A 13,133-nucleotide genomic window follows, 5' to 3' on the forward strand; every position below is an offset into this window, starting at 1 on the left:
TCAACCTCTGCAACATCTCCAAAATATTCCCCTTTCTAACTTATGACACAACAAAGCTCTTAATTCATTCCCTGGTCATCTATCGCCTCGACTACTGCAACTCCCTCCTCATTGGCTTAGTCTATCCCCCTTCAGTCCATCATGAATGCTGCTTTCATACTCATCCACCTTACCAACTGTTCTGTGTCTGCTACTCTTCACTGTCAATCCCTCCACTGGCTTCCGCTCACCCAACAAATTAAATTCAAAATACTAACAACTACTTACCTAATCATTCTCTTCGTTCTTCTCAAGACCTCCTGCTTTCTAGCTTCCTCATCACCTCCTCCCATGCTTGCCTCCAGGACTTTTCCAGTGCCTCTCCAATCCTATCTTACCCCAATCTGTCCGATTATCTCCTACTCTATTCGTTTTTAGATGATCCCTGAAAACCCTCCTCTTCAGAGAAGCATATCCTACCGACACCTAACTGTATTTTCATTTTCTCCATCTGATCATCCCCCACAGATATTACCTTTTGTTCCACTTTACCCTCCCTTCTAGATTGTAAGCTCTAACAAGCAGGGCCCTCTGGTCCCTCCTGTATTGAATTGTATTTTAACTGTACTGTCTGCCCCCATGTTGTACATCATGTGCAAACTATTGGTGCTATATAAATCCGGTATAATAATAATAATATTCATACAAAATGTCAAGGTGCAAGATGGCTGTTAAGTTTTAATCAGTAGAGCTAGATCACGTTTATGAATTCAGGTAGTGTTAAAGTGGAACACCCCTATGCTTTACAGCCAAGGAAGCTGACATCTTGGCCTCTGCTTGATCTGCAGTTGGCATGGTGCTACACATGTGATCAGCTATCACACCAGCCATTTGGTGGCTTGACAGTTCAGCTGACAGGCAATGTAAGCACATTAAGCACATTAGTAACTGTAAAGTTATAATTCATGGCATGACTTGAATGTAGCTGATTTTGGGAAACAAGTTAAATCGGAGGGTTTAGTTCCAATTTTAGAATGATTTTAATGGGCATAGGTTAAATGTAGGGACATTTTGGGTCTCTACTTTTTTTATTCACATGTTCTGTGTTAAAAGCCCTGTGCCAAGAATTACTGTGGCGGCCTGCCGGGCTCCCAGCCCCAAAAACAATTGTCCAAATACTGTTTCAACTTGTTGAAACACTGTGATCACACTTCCCCTTCCATTCCTTCTTTAGTATAGCTCAGCTTGTTTGTTTCTTAAAGTTGTTGTTTGTTTCTTTAAGTGGTTGTAAGGCCTCTTTCACACTGCCGTGACTTGAAAGTCATGTGATTTTGCGGCTGCGATTTCAGGAAATATATCTATGGACCTCAACTCGAATCAAAGTTAAACCAAAGTAGTGCAGGCACTACTTTAAAGGTGGTGCAACTTGAAGTCTAACAGATATGAATGGTTATCATTGGAATTATGAGGTACGACATGTCATGCGACTCTGATGTCCAAAGTCGCAGGAAAAGTTGCACAGGTGTGAAAGGGGCCTTAACCCTTAAAATAACCAGATACACAGAGATAAAACAAATCATCCTACATAGGTTATTACCTGTTTATCTGCAGTATTCTCTTCTCTACATCTGTTAAAAAGTGCAAAATGTATAAAGCTTGTCTAAGCTGTCAGAAAAAAAGGGGGTGGAGAGCTGAAGTTACACTGCAGAGCTCAGTGAGTGTTCTGATAGCTAATTGGAGAGAAGGAACACACTCCCCTTCACACAGCTCACAGGAACAGAACTAAAGCTGTCAATCAGGGGGAGCTCCCTCCTTTTTTTTTCTCTTGGTGTCAGGAAAACATGTCAGAAGTGATTCATGCTGATAGCAGAGGAACAAAGCAGCAGATAGAGATTGCACTTAGTGCTCTTAATTGAGACAAGCACACACTATAGAAGGATATGTTTTGTTCATATTTCATGTCTGATGTTTACAACCACTTTAACTATCACTGAGCATCTGTACATTTGGGGAAGGGGTGCAGGGAATGCTGGGAGGAGTTAGAAGGTTCTTTTTACTTTAGTAAATATATTTCCCTGTTCTGCTGTTTGGTAGCCTATACAGCTGAAAGTTAGTTTTACATATAAAGCCCACAGCATGCTGCCTTCAATAATTAGCAGTAGCAGTAGTCTAATGCCGCGTACACACGCCTGGACTTTCTGTCAGACTAGGTCCGAAGGGATTAGTCTGTCGGACGATCCGATCGTATGTGGGCTAGTCCGATCTTTTTTCGAAAAAAAAAAAATCAGGCGGACCTAGAAATAGAACATGTTTCAAATCTATCCGACGGACTCAATTCTGACTAACTTAAATCGGGAAAACCGTTCGTCTGTGTGCTAGTCCAACGGACCAAATATGACGCAAGGGAAGCTATTGGCTACTGGCTATTGAACTTCCTTGTTTAGTCCTGTTTACTTAGTCCGTTCATGTGTAGCCAAGTCTGTTCATTCGGAAAGTCCGTTGGAACTCCGCCGAAAGTCCGTTGGGAAGACCGTCGGACCTAGTCTGCCGGAATGTTTGGTCGTGTGTATGCGGCATAATAAAACAATCATAAGGATGCTAGTGTTGCAGGTTGTGCAAAAGGGCATCATCATTTAGGTATGAGCTGGGCTTAAAGGGTAAAGAAATGTTATACGTTTTGTTATATTCATAGCTAAACATGCATTCAAACATGTAGCAGTGTGCAGAAGGTTTACTGATGTGTGTTTCATATGGTTAAGGTTAGGATCTGAGCTCCATGTAAGTCAAACTGCTGTTACCACTGTCCCAACCAAAAAAATGGACAGGTGGGGAACATGTTTTCATTGTTGATGTACGGCAAGGAGCAGGTATAAAAGGATGTGACTTTAGCATAAGATAAATTCATTTTATTGAAGGGAAAAAAAGCTTAATGAGTTCCACTGAAGAGATGCCAAAACATGTTAAAGCGGGATTCCACCCTAAAGTGGAACCTCCGCTGATCGGATCCCTCCCCCCCTCCGGTGTCACAATTGACACCTTTCAGGGGGGAGGGGGTGGAGATACCTGTCAAAGACAGGTATTTACACCCACTTCCGGGCATAGACTCCCACGGGAGTCTACGCCATTTCCTGTCCTGCCATGCTGTCTGCTGGGACACACACGGGTCCCAGTGACAGCGCGGAGATTTCCTATTGCGCTGCGCGAGTCGCACATGAGCAGTAGGGAACCGGGAAGTAAAGCCGATTCACTTCACTTCCTGATTCCCTCACCTAGAATGGTGGCGGCAGCAGCCGAGGGCCGAGCGATCGATCGCCCTCGGCTGCCGGCATCGCTGGAACCCGGGACAGGTGAGTGTCCATTTATTAAAAGTCAGCAGCTGTAGTATTTATAGCTGCTGGCTTTTAATATTTTTTTTTTGGTGGAATCCCTCTTTAAGTACTAAACAGATTAATAGCCTTGTAAAGTGACAATTCTTTTGAAACACACAGGACAAATGTTTTTCTCTTGCAAGGATCAGATATTCTACAACAGTGATGGCGAACCTTGGCACACCAGATATTTTGGAACTACAATTCCCATGATGCTCCACTACACTGCAGATCACATGAGTATCATGGGAAATGTAGTTCCAAAACATCTGGGGTGCCAAGGTTCGCCATCACTGGTCTAGAATGTCTATTTGTGCTAAGTGGGTAGATTTTGGCTTGTCGTAATAACCATACCTCCAAGACTCTGCCACTGATGTACTTGTTGCAGGTCTCGCACTTAATTCCAAACTGAGCATGGTAGTCTGTCTCACAATAAGGCACGCCATCTCTAGAAAAGAAGAAATGATAAAATAAAAGTAAAAATATTTTATTGGGTAATACCTGTATCTGGTAGCAGGAAGCTAAAAAAAAAAGGGGGGGGGGGGGGATAAAGGCAAAAGTTGCACAACAAAGTGTAATAATATTATTAGATGATGACATGACATGAAAACATAACAGTGACATGAAATGGTATGTATATTGCTTGTGTACACATTTATTTATTTTCAAGGCTAGGGGAGCTCTCACACAACAACGCAGTGCACTTTATTGCATGCATTTTTATGCATTGAAGCACATTTCCTTGGGTAGCCCATCTATTTTGAACATGTTGTTAACCTCCCCTTACTGAAAAAATTAAGAACTGGGAATCTGCCTCACACATTTATGTGAGTGAACCCTTAAAAATATTATTTTCACATTTTTTATTTTTTTTCACAATCAAAGTAAATTTTTCATTTTTTTATTCAACTAAGTATTCAGTATCAAACAATAATACTATATATTTATTTTTACTGTCAGTATGGGGAGCTCTATGCTCCTTACTACATGGTTATCAAGCTAAAATCTTACAGAGCAGGAGGCTGTCTGGTTTCACACAGAGTTTCAATCAGAGAGAGACAGGCTGAAATTAGTTACTTAAAAATAAAAATAAATTGCTGCACAGTAATTAATTTTTATTTTTAATCTACCTTTACCATAGTGATATTTTCATGGTGTTTGCTGCAGCTCTTTATTTTTATTTTATTTTTAGTTTAGTTTGCTTTGAAATGAGTAAAGCTGGCCATACACCATACAATTTTCTTATTCAATTTCCTTTAGATTTACCTTCAACTGTGTAGTAGAAGGACCTGCCTGATTGCACACAAATTTAAAGTGTTTAGATTTGACCTCATATTATATGGTTTTGGTAATTCTAAAGGAAATCTATAGAAGAAAATTGTATAATGTATGGCCAGCTTTACTAATATACACCCTCTTAAGAAACCACCTAATGCTTTAAAGAGTAATTCCACTTTTGTTGAGAAAAAAGCATTCCCCTCTGGGTGATCTATGTACAATGATTTTCACAAACTTTGTCGCAGATTCCTACCTTTTGTTATTCTGAAGAAATCCTTGTGTATTTGTCTGTGTCCATGTGGAAAGTAAATCTAATGGGAGTGGTTTCTTAACCACTTAAAGTGGTTGTAAACCCTTACAAACCACTTTGACCTACAGGTAAGCCTAGATTAAGGCTTACCTGTAGGTCCAAGCAATATCTCCTAAACCTATATGGTTTAGGAGATATTTGCCCGAAAACGGGCACCGCTGTCTACGGCGCAAGCGCACTGAGCGCGGCATTTCCAAGAATGGAGCTGCCGCGCGTGTCGACTCCCGTGCGCATGCGCGGGAGTGACGTCATCGCGGCTTTGCCGAATGACAGCGGCGGAGCTGCGAGACGCCACCAGCAACATGGATGCGGCGGACTACAGGGGACAGCGGCGACTTCGCTGGCTCCTGTGTCAGGTAAGTGACACATAATGGGCTACTATGCGATGCATAGTAGTCCATTATGCTTTGCCTTTGCAGGGAATGAAAGAGGAAGTAAACCCATCAGGGTTTACTTCCTCTTTAAGGACCGAAAGATTTGCCCCCTTAATGACCAGGCCATTTTTTGCGATACGGCACTGCGTCGTTTTAACTGACAATGGCGCGGTCACACGACGTTGTAACCAAATAAAATTGAGGTACTTTTTTTCCCACAAATAGAGCTTTGTCTTGGTGGTATTTGATCACCTTTGCGGTTTTTATTTTTTGTGCTATAAACAAAAAAAGAGCGACAATTTTGAAAAAAACAATAAAAAAAGGAATTTCTTCATCAGTTGAGGCCAATATGTATTCTTCTACATGTTTTTGGTATAAAAAAAATCGCAAACCAATCAATATACGCTTATTGTGATTTTTTTTTACAAAAAATATGTAGAAGAATACATATCGGCCTAAACTGATGAAGAAATGTGTTTATTTTTTTACAGTTTTGGGGGGATATTTATTATAGCAAAAAGCAAAAAATATTGTCCACAAAATAAGGACTAGATTTATGGCATTTTTATTATTCTTTTTTTTTTACTAGTAATGGCGGTGATCAGCGATTTTTAGCGGGACTGCAACATTGCGGCAGACAGATTGGACACTTTTGACACTTTTTTGGGACCAGGGAATAGATTAACACTAGGGGGCAAGCAAGGGGTCAAATGTTTTTCTTGGGAGGTGTTTCTAACTGTGGGGGGGGGGGGGGGTTGGTACTGACTGGGAGTACAGAGAGATCGCTGTTCCTAATCACTAGGAACAGATGATCACTCTGTACTTCCCTGTCAGAACGGGGATCCGTTTGTTTACATTGACAGATCCCCATTCTGGCTCTCTGTGGAGCATTTGGGTGTGGCCAGCGGACACCGCAACCTACAGCCACACGCATTGACTCCCCCCGCTGTAGCTGTTAAAGGGACCACCGTAAAGCTACGACGATTTGTGAGATTGAGCCGACCTGCTGCTGTATAATGATCATAGTAGTTACTTATCAATCAGCTGCTTCACCTGCAGGGCACTAAAGAGGAAAATTGCAGGGTCTGCATCCCTTTAGACATGATTTCCTATTTAGAGTATCTCATCAAAAATGACCTTTTTGTTGCAGGGGATGTCTGACTTGTATCTTAGTGTAGACTTCTGGGAAAATCAGTGAGGCAATCACATAAGCAGGAAATTATGTTTCTGGGGGGTGTTCTGTATACATTCTGTGTACAAAACACCTCCAGGTAGCCATATTGCATTGCATTTTACAGCAAATTACAGCGGATGCAAATTGAAAAGGAAAGGTCATTTTTAATAACATTCAGTTACAAGATGACTTGTGTCGCAATTGTATATGATATATATTTTTTTTATTTGCTATTTTGTTTCCACAAAAGTGGAGTTACCCTTTAAGTATGCTATTAATTATTTTCTTGTCCAATTTCCTTTAGATCATATTATATAGTTTTGGTAAATTTAAAGAAAAATTGTACAAGAACATTGTATAATGTATGGCCAGTCTTAGAAACCTCCTAATGCACTGAGAAACAAAAAATATGTCTTAACATTGGTTACCTAAATAAACTTAAAACAATAATAAAATGAATTTGCTATAGCTTACTGCTAAGACCTCTAATGTATCCTGTTTGGGACAAAAATATCACATCTTCTATTCAGATTAAAGAGAATCTTTCTGTGCCCATTCAGGGCCCCCCACAACCACCGATACTTACCTTGCCACATTTCCCCACAGCTCCATTGGAGCCCCCAACAGATACTTCCAGGACTCATGCCCCGTAGACACACGATTGGACATTCCGACAACAAAATCCATCGGATTTTTTCAGACAGATTTTGGCCCAAACTTGTCTTGCATACACACGGGCGCACAAAGTTGTTGGAAAATCCGATCGTTTCGAATGCGGTGACGTAAACCACGCATGATGGGACTATAAACGGGCCAGTAGCCAATAGCTTTCGTCTCGTAATTTATTCTGAGCATGCGTAGCATTTTGTGCGTCGGAATTGTCTACACATGATCAGAATTTAAACGATCAGATTTTAGATCCAGCTCTCAAACCTGTATATTGGAAATTTCAATGGAAAAAGTCAGATGGAGCCCATACACGATCGGATTTTCCGACAACACGATCCGATCGCACATTTTCCGTCGGAAAGTCAGACAGTGTGTACAGGGCTTCGGTATTACAACAGAAGTATCGGCACATAAAAGGTAAGTATCAGCTTGGGGTGGAGGAGTTGTTCTGTCTCTGTTAAAAAAAAAAAATCTTTATCATGAGAACAGTTATAAGTGCAGGAAATGCAGTGAGCAAGTGGATACAGAAATAGGTTTGCAAATACAGTTCTGACCATCTCTAACACAAGTCTCCAATGAAGCAGATGGATACATTTTAGATCTATGAATACACTATCCACCTGTCTGATCTGAAATTTGTAACTATTTTTTATTTTTTTTGATGTCCTCTGTTTTTATATATTAGGGGAGTGGGTGAGAGGGAATTTCAATTAGGATGGTAGGGAGTTGTGCAGGGGTGGGGCTGGGGGAAGGAGGAGTTGAGGGGTTGTACAGTATAGTGGAAAAAAGAACATAATGGAGAAAAGAAAAAAAAAAGAGGGGGGGGGGCCCAGCCCTTATATGTAAGGCAAGTTATCCACCTGATTTTCATCAGTTAGTGTGAGATTTTCCATGTGTTGGATTTCCCAAATTCAAGCAAACCAGTGTTCTTTCCTGGAGGGTTTGGTGCCTTCCACAGGGTAGGTATGCAGGCCAATTGGAAAATGTATCAACAGTAAGATCCCCAAGTGAGTCTCAAAAATAAATGTTTCTCACTTTAAACATGAACTCTGCTACACTGCTATAGTGCCTGCTATGGGCAATGGCACCAAAATATGTAAACACCCCCACATACATTATAATGTGATTTGTACAATCTGACCTCTGTATCTCACCAACATACATACATTGCGAGGCAGGGGCGTACCTACAGGGGTCTCAATTCCCCCTGTACACCTGGAAAGGAGAGGTGGCAACATACAGAGGAACCAATCTCCTCCCTTTTGCAGCCGGGCCCCTGTCCTCTCTCCCGGCCCCCAGTGCTCTCCCACGGCGCCCCTTGTCCCTCTTCTGGGTTTCCCTCTCTCCTCTCCCACCGGCTGCTTTGGGGGATGTGTCAGGATGGAAAGCGGAGAAAGGACCAGTAAATATGTCATTTATTGGCTCCTTCCTTTTTGAATGGATAGAGTCAGTGATCCTTACCGATCACTGACTTTTTCCATTCATAACGAAAGCATAGTAAACTCTGTGGACTATGCTTCAGTTTATGAATGAATGGGAAGCTCTATACAGAGCTATTTCTGTTCATTCATTCTGTACAGCTGAAACTGCAGAAATGGAGATTGAGGGCTGTTTCCTCAACATCCTTTTTCTGTCTCAAAGGTGAAACATAAGAGGTCTTTGTAGACCCCTGATATCTCACTTAAGCCCCCCAATGGAAAAAAAAGAATAATGATAATAATGTAAAAAATAAATAAAACAGTAAAAAAAACTAAATAAAAAAGTATATACTAGAGTATTTATGTGTTCCTTTTGGTTATTTACCCACAACCATCCTTCCAAATAAGAATGAGGAGAAATCCTGATAACTGCACTTCGAAAGAGGACCATCTTTATTGGTGCATATAAAACAGCAACCGGACCCCGTATGGCGGAACGCGTTGTCTTTACTGTGTTCTCCCACATAGTTAGTTTCGGAGTGCAGCCGTCAGGATTTCTCCTCATTCATATTGTTCAGCATTACTAACTGGGCTTTGCACCTGAGCGGGAGGTGTGGAGGATCCTGGTGAGCAGACCGATCTGGAGAAACTGCCCCATCTAACTTTAGTAGAGTCGGTCTCCAGCATACTGCCATTCAGCTGAAACCCTTACCTAAACTTGGACCTGAATATGTTTGCTTGTCACTAACACTAGCTTCAGACACAACAGTTGACTGAAGGTGACTAATGTTTTGACATATGGGCTACTCCAACCCATTGCCAGCACTCATTTGTCACTCAGCCCCTGTCCACACAGCATGTCATTTATACTCACTTGCTGATGTATTCTCCAGTTAGGATAATGCCGCACGTCTGACACTTGAAGCAGCTGACGTGCCACTGTTTTTCCAACGCCAGTAATGACTGTCCGTGCTTAATCTCCTCCTTGCAGCCTGCACAGTCTGAGTAATAAAAGTGAATAGCATCATTACAAAACTGTCTCTCTACAGCATCCAGCTCCAAGGTGCATAAAAAGTGAACAGCTTTGATTAATGTGAAGCACCATGAACTACTGTATCATGCAAGCTTTAATTATTAACATTTGTAAACCCATCACTGCCTTTGTTAAAAGACCACTTTTTTTTTTTTAATACAGAATTGTGGGTGCTGGGGGACCTCTGACAATGATGTATTATTCCTCTACTCTGCACTCCTTTTCCGAGCTCCAAAGTGACACTGGTGTTATGATAATAAATGATTCCGGTAAAAGCCTTCCCTGTTCTGCATTCATATAGTAAAATCTTGCCTTATACTTAGTGCAGATCACGGATGGCGATGTGGATAAAAGACACGCTATTATAGCCAATGTGTATTGTACAGAGGAAAGGCAAATTATTAGTGGACACACGTACACATACAATATACTGAATACAGCTTCCACCACTGCATGACTATCAGCTTAGACCAGATTTACCATTAGGAACAGCCAGCTCTTGGCTAGAGGTATCAAAGAATGACAGCAGTTTGTTCTTTTTTTTTTTTATACCAGTAAAGTCATGGTAAACATATTTCTTTGCGATAATAACAAAATCAAGTAAAAAAGTTAACTCACATAAGTTAAACTGGAATGTACTTCATTGTTTGCTGCAGTAGCTTTGTTTTCTCAGTGAAGATGATATGATATTCTCAAGCAGTTCCACCGTTTCCACCAAAAACTTTAAAGTGTTACTAAACCCACAACAGTAAAATCAGTTTGTATATGCAGTAAATCATGCTTGTTATACTCACTGTGGAATCTAAGGGGTTAAACCTCTTCATTGTGTAAAAAGGCTGTTTGATCCTGTGTTCTCTGATCCCCCCATTCTTGCACAGTCCCCAATCAATCTTTTGATAGAACAGAGCCATGGGGGCAAGCTGCACATGCTAAGTTTGGTGTGTATTGCTACAGAATTTTTTTTCTTTTTTTGAGAGAGCATGTGATCAGTACAGGGCCAATCAGCACTGCAGCTTCGAAGGACAATCAAAGGAGAATAAAAACTCCTCCTACAAGCTTTAGCCAGTGCTCTGCTGGACACTGATAGAAGTCACAAGACTGCTATATACTGCTGATGAGAAAAGGTAGTTAGCCATTTATATTTATTAAAAGAATTGCATTTCCATGTTCTGTGTATGAAACCAAATACAGTGAATGCCGTCTCCTGGGTGTAGTAACACTTTAACCAATGACCAATGTCAAGTCGCAGTGAGTGTGGTGTTATGTTTCAATTCATGCAGACTTGAGAAGGACTAATCTATAACTTTGCGAGTGTGCTAAATTTAACCTGAATTCAAGTGTATGTAAACTCCTGACAATGAACTGCTCTTATATGCTCCCTTTTCTCTTTTTGAGATTTGTTGTTTACAAGTTAAAAACATTATTATTTTTTTGCTAGAAAATTACTTAGAGCCCCCAAACATTATATATATATTTTCTCTAACACCCTAGAGAATAAAATGGCGGACGCAATATTTTCTGTCACACCATATTTTTCTTTCTGTCACACGTGCACTTTAAAGAAAAAAAAACTGTAAAATTAGCCTAATTTGTTTTTATATTGTAAAAGATAATGTTACACCAAGTAAATTGATACCCAACATTTCACATTTCAAAATTGTGCCCACAAAATGAATGGCGACAAACATTTACCCTTACAAATCTCCATAGGTGACGTTTAAAAAATACTACAGGTTTTCTGGAGCTGCCCCGTGCTGACATCCTTTTGGGAATCAATCTTCCAATTAATATCCGATGTATCACAAGTCATAATCTCCCCTCGTCCTGACCTAGCTCTACTATCCCTGACTCTGGATCAATATCCAATGAAGGTGAGACACTCTATTTCACACATCCTGTTGGCCGCGAGACTGGGAATCACTAGAAGGTGGAGGAATCCCACTCCACCGACCCTCTCAGAGGTGATTAGCACCACGCATCTACATCACATATATGAACTGATAATAGCACGTAGCAGTCCCTATAAAAACCAGGCTATCCAAAAAGGGAGCCCCTGGTCCACATGGATTGCACTTACTAATATTCTCCCATTAGGAAAATGACCTTCTTTACCCTAATATACTTGGGTACTATTTTGACAGTGCTTCGACAGGTATTTTCCGATCCACTACTAGAGAGTTGAACTGTTAGATTGTTGTTCTTAAGTAACTACCGTAAGATGGTTTTCCAACATGTTGTTTCTCAAACGGATGGGTTCTCAGGCCACACCTTGGGGGGGGTCTACTCTCCCCCCGGACACAGAATAGATCCCGTAAGGGGTGTCTGGGAGGAGAGGGGAGTCCCGCCGGGGCTGAGAGGTGCTCTCCAGCTTTACTCCTAAGAAGTGACTATATAAGGAGGCATCATATGGTTGCCTCCACAGTTTTATCTTTACTGTTCACTCAGCTACTAACCTACGATGTCATTCTGTATCTTACGATTGATGTAAAATGTATTACTATGTACACCATGCGATTTTGTTATATGTGAAAATCGAATAAAAATTTATCTTTAAAAAAAAAAAAATACTACAGTTTGCAAGTATTAAGTTACAGAGGAGGTCTAGAGGAGGTCTAGGGCTAGAATTATTGCTCTCACTCTACCGATCGTGGTGATATATCATATGCCTGGTTTGAATACTGTTTTTATATGCGGCCACTACTCACGTATACGTTCGCTTCTGCACACGAGCTTGACAGAACGAGGTACGTTTAAAAAAAAAAAATCTGTAATTCTGTAAACATCCCTTGTAATAGAAAAAAAGGCATGACAGGACCTCTTAACCACTTAACAACCGGCCCATAGCTGAATGACGGCTACAGGGTGGTTGTTTAACTCTGAGAGGCCGTCATATGACGTCCTCCCAGAATTCCGCTCTCGCACGCCCCCTGGGGCGCGCACTCAAGAGCATCCGTGACCGCCGGGTCCAGAGGACCCGGCACATCACGGATTACGGTAAACGGCCGCTCATCGCGGCCATTTACCACATGATCGCTCCGTCAAATTACCTCTCTGTACCGATCGGTACAGCAGAGGGGGAAGAGATCGGTGTCAGCAGCGCTGTGGGCTGCATCTGCAGTGCCCATATCGCTGCTCACCGAAATTTAACCCCTCAATTCAGTGCCAATACTCTGCAATACCAGCTAATACTCTGCAATACCAGCCAATACTCTGCAATACCAGCCAATACTCTGCAATACCCACCAATACTCTCTGCAATACCCGCCAATACTCTGCAATACCAGCTAATAATCTACAAAAACCGCCAATACTCTGCAATACCCGCCAATACTCTGCAGTACCCGCCAATACTCTGCAATACCCTGCCAATACTCTGCAATACCCTGCCATAAATTTCCATACCCAGAGATACCCAGCCATACCCGGAGATACCCTGCCCTACTCAGAGATACCCTGCAATACCCAGCCTTACTCGGTGATACCCTGCAATACCCAGCCATAGACATCCCCCCCACCCCCCTCCCGCCGCC

The 13,133-nt window shown here is 41.6% G+C and overlaps 1 protein-coding gene across 1 annotated transcript in view; it reads right to left on the reverse strand.

Annotated features, from left to right (window-relative positions):
• ABLIM3 (actin binding LIM protein family member 3) overlaps positions 1 to 13,133 on the reverse strand; it is a 419,647-nt gene that overhangs the window by 91,805 nt on the left and 314,709 nt on the right. Inside the window, exons 5-6 of the mRNA XM_077472736.1 lie at positions 9,445 to 9,571; positions 3,702 to 3,795 (exon numbers count right to left, since the gene is read on the reverse strand). Coding sequence (XP_077328862.1) covers positions 3,702 to 3,795; positions 9,445 to 9,571 — 221 coding nt within the window. The remainder of the gene's footprint in view (positions 1 to 3,701; positions 3,796 to 9,444; positions 9,572 to 13,133) is intronic.

This window comes from Lithobates pipiens, unplaced genomic scaffold (genome assembly GCF_037356315.1).
Source record: "Lithobates pipiens isolate NorthernLeopardFrog02 unplaced genomic scaffold, aLitPip1_a1.2 Scaffold_8, whole genome shotgun sequence".
NCBI classification, from domain to species: Eukaryota; Metazoa; Chordata; class Amphibia; order Anura; family Ranidae; genus Lithobates; species Lithobates pipiens.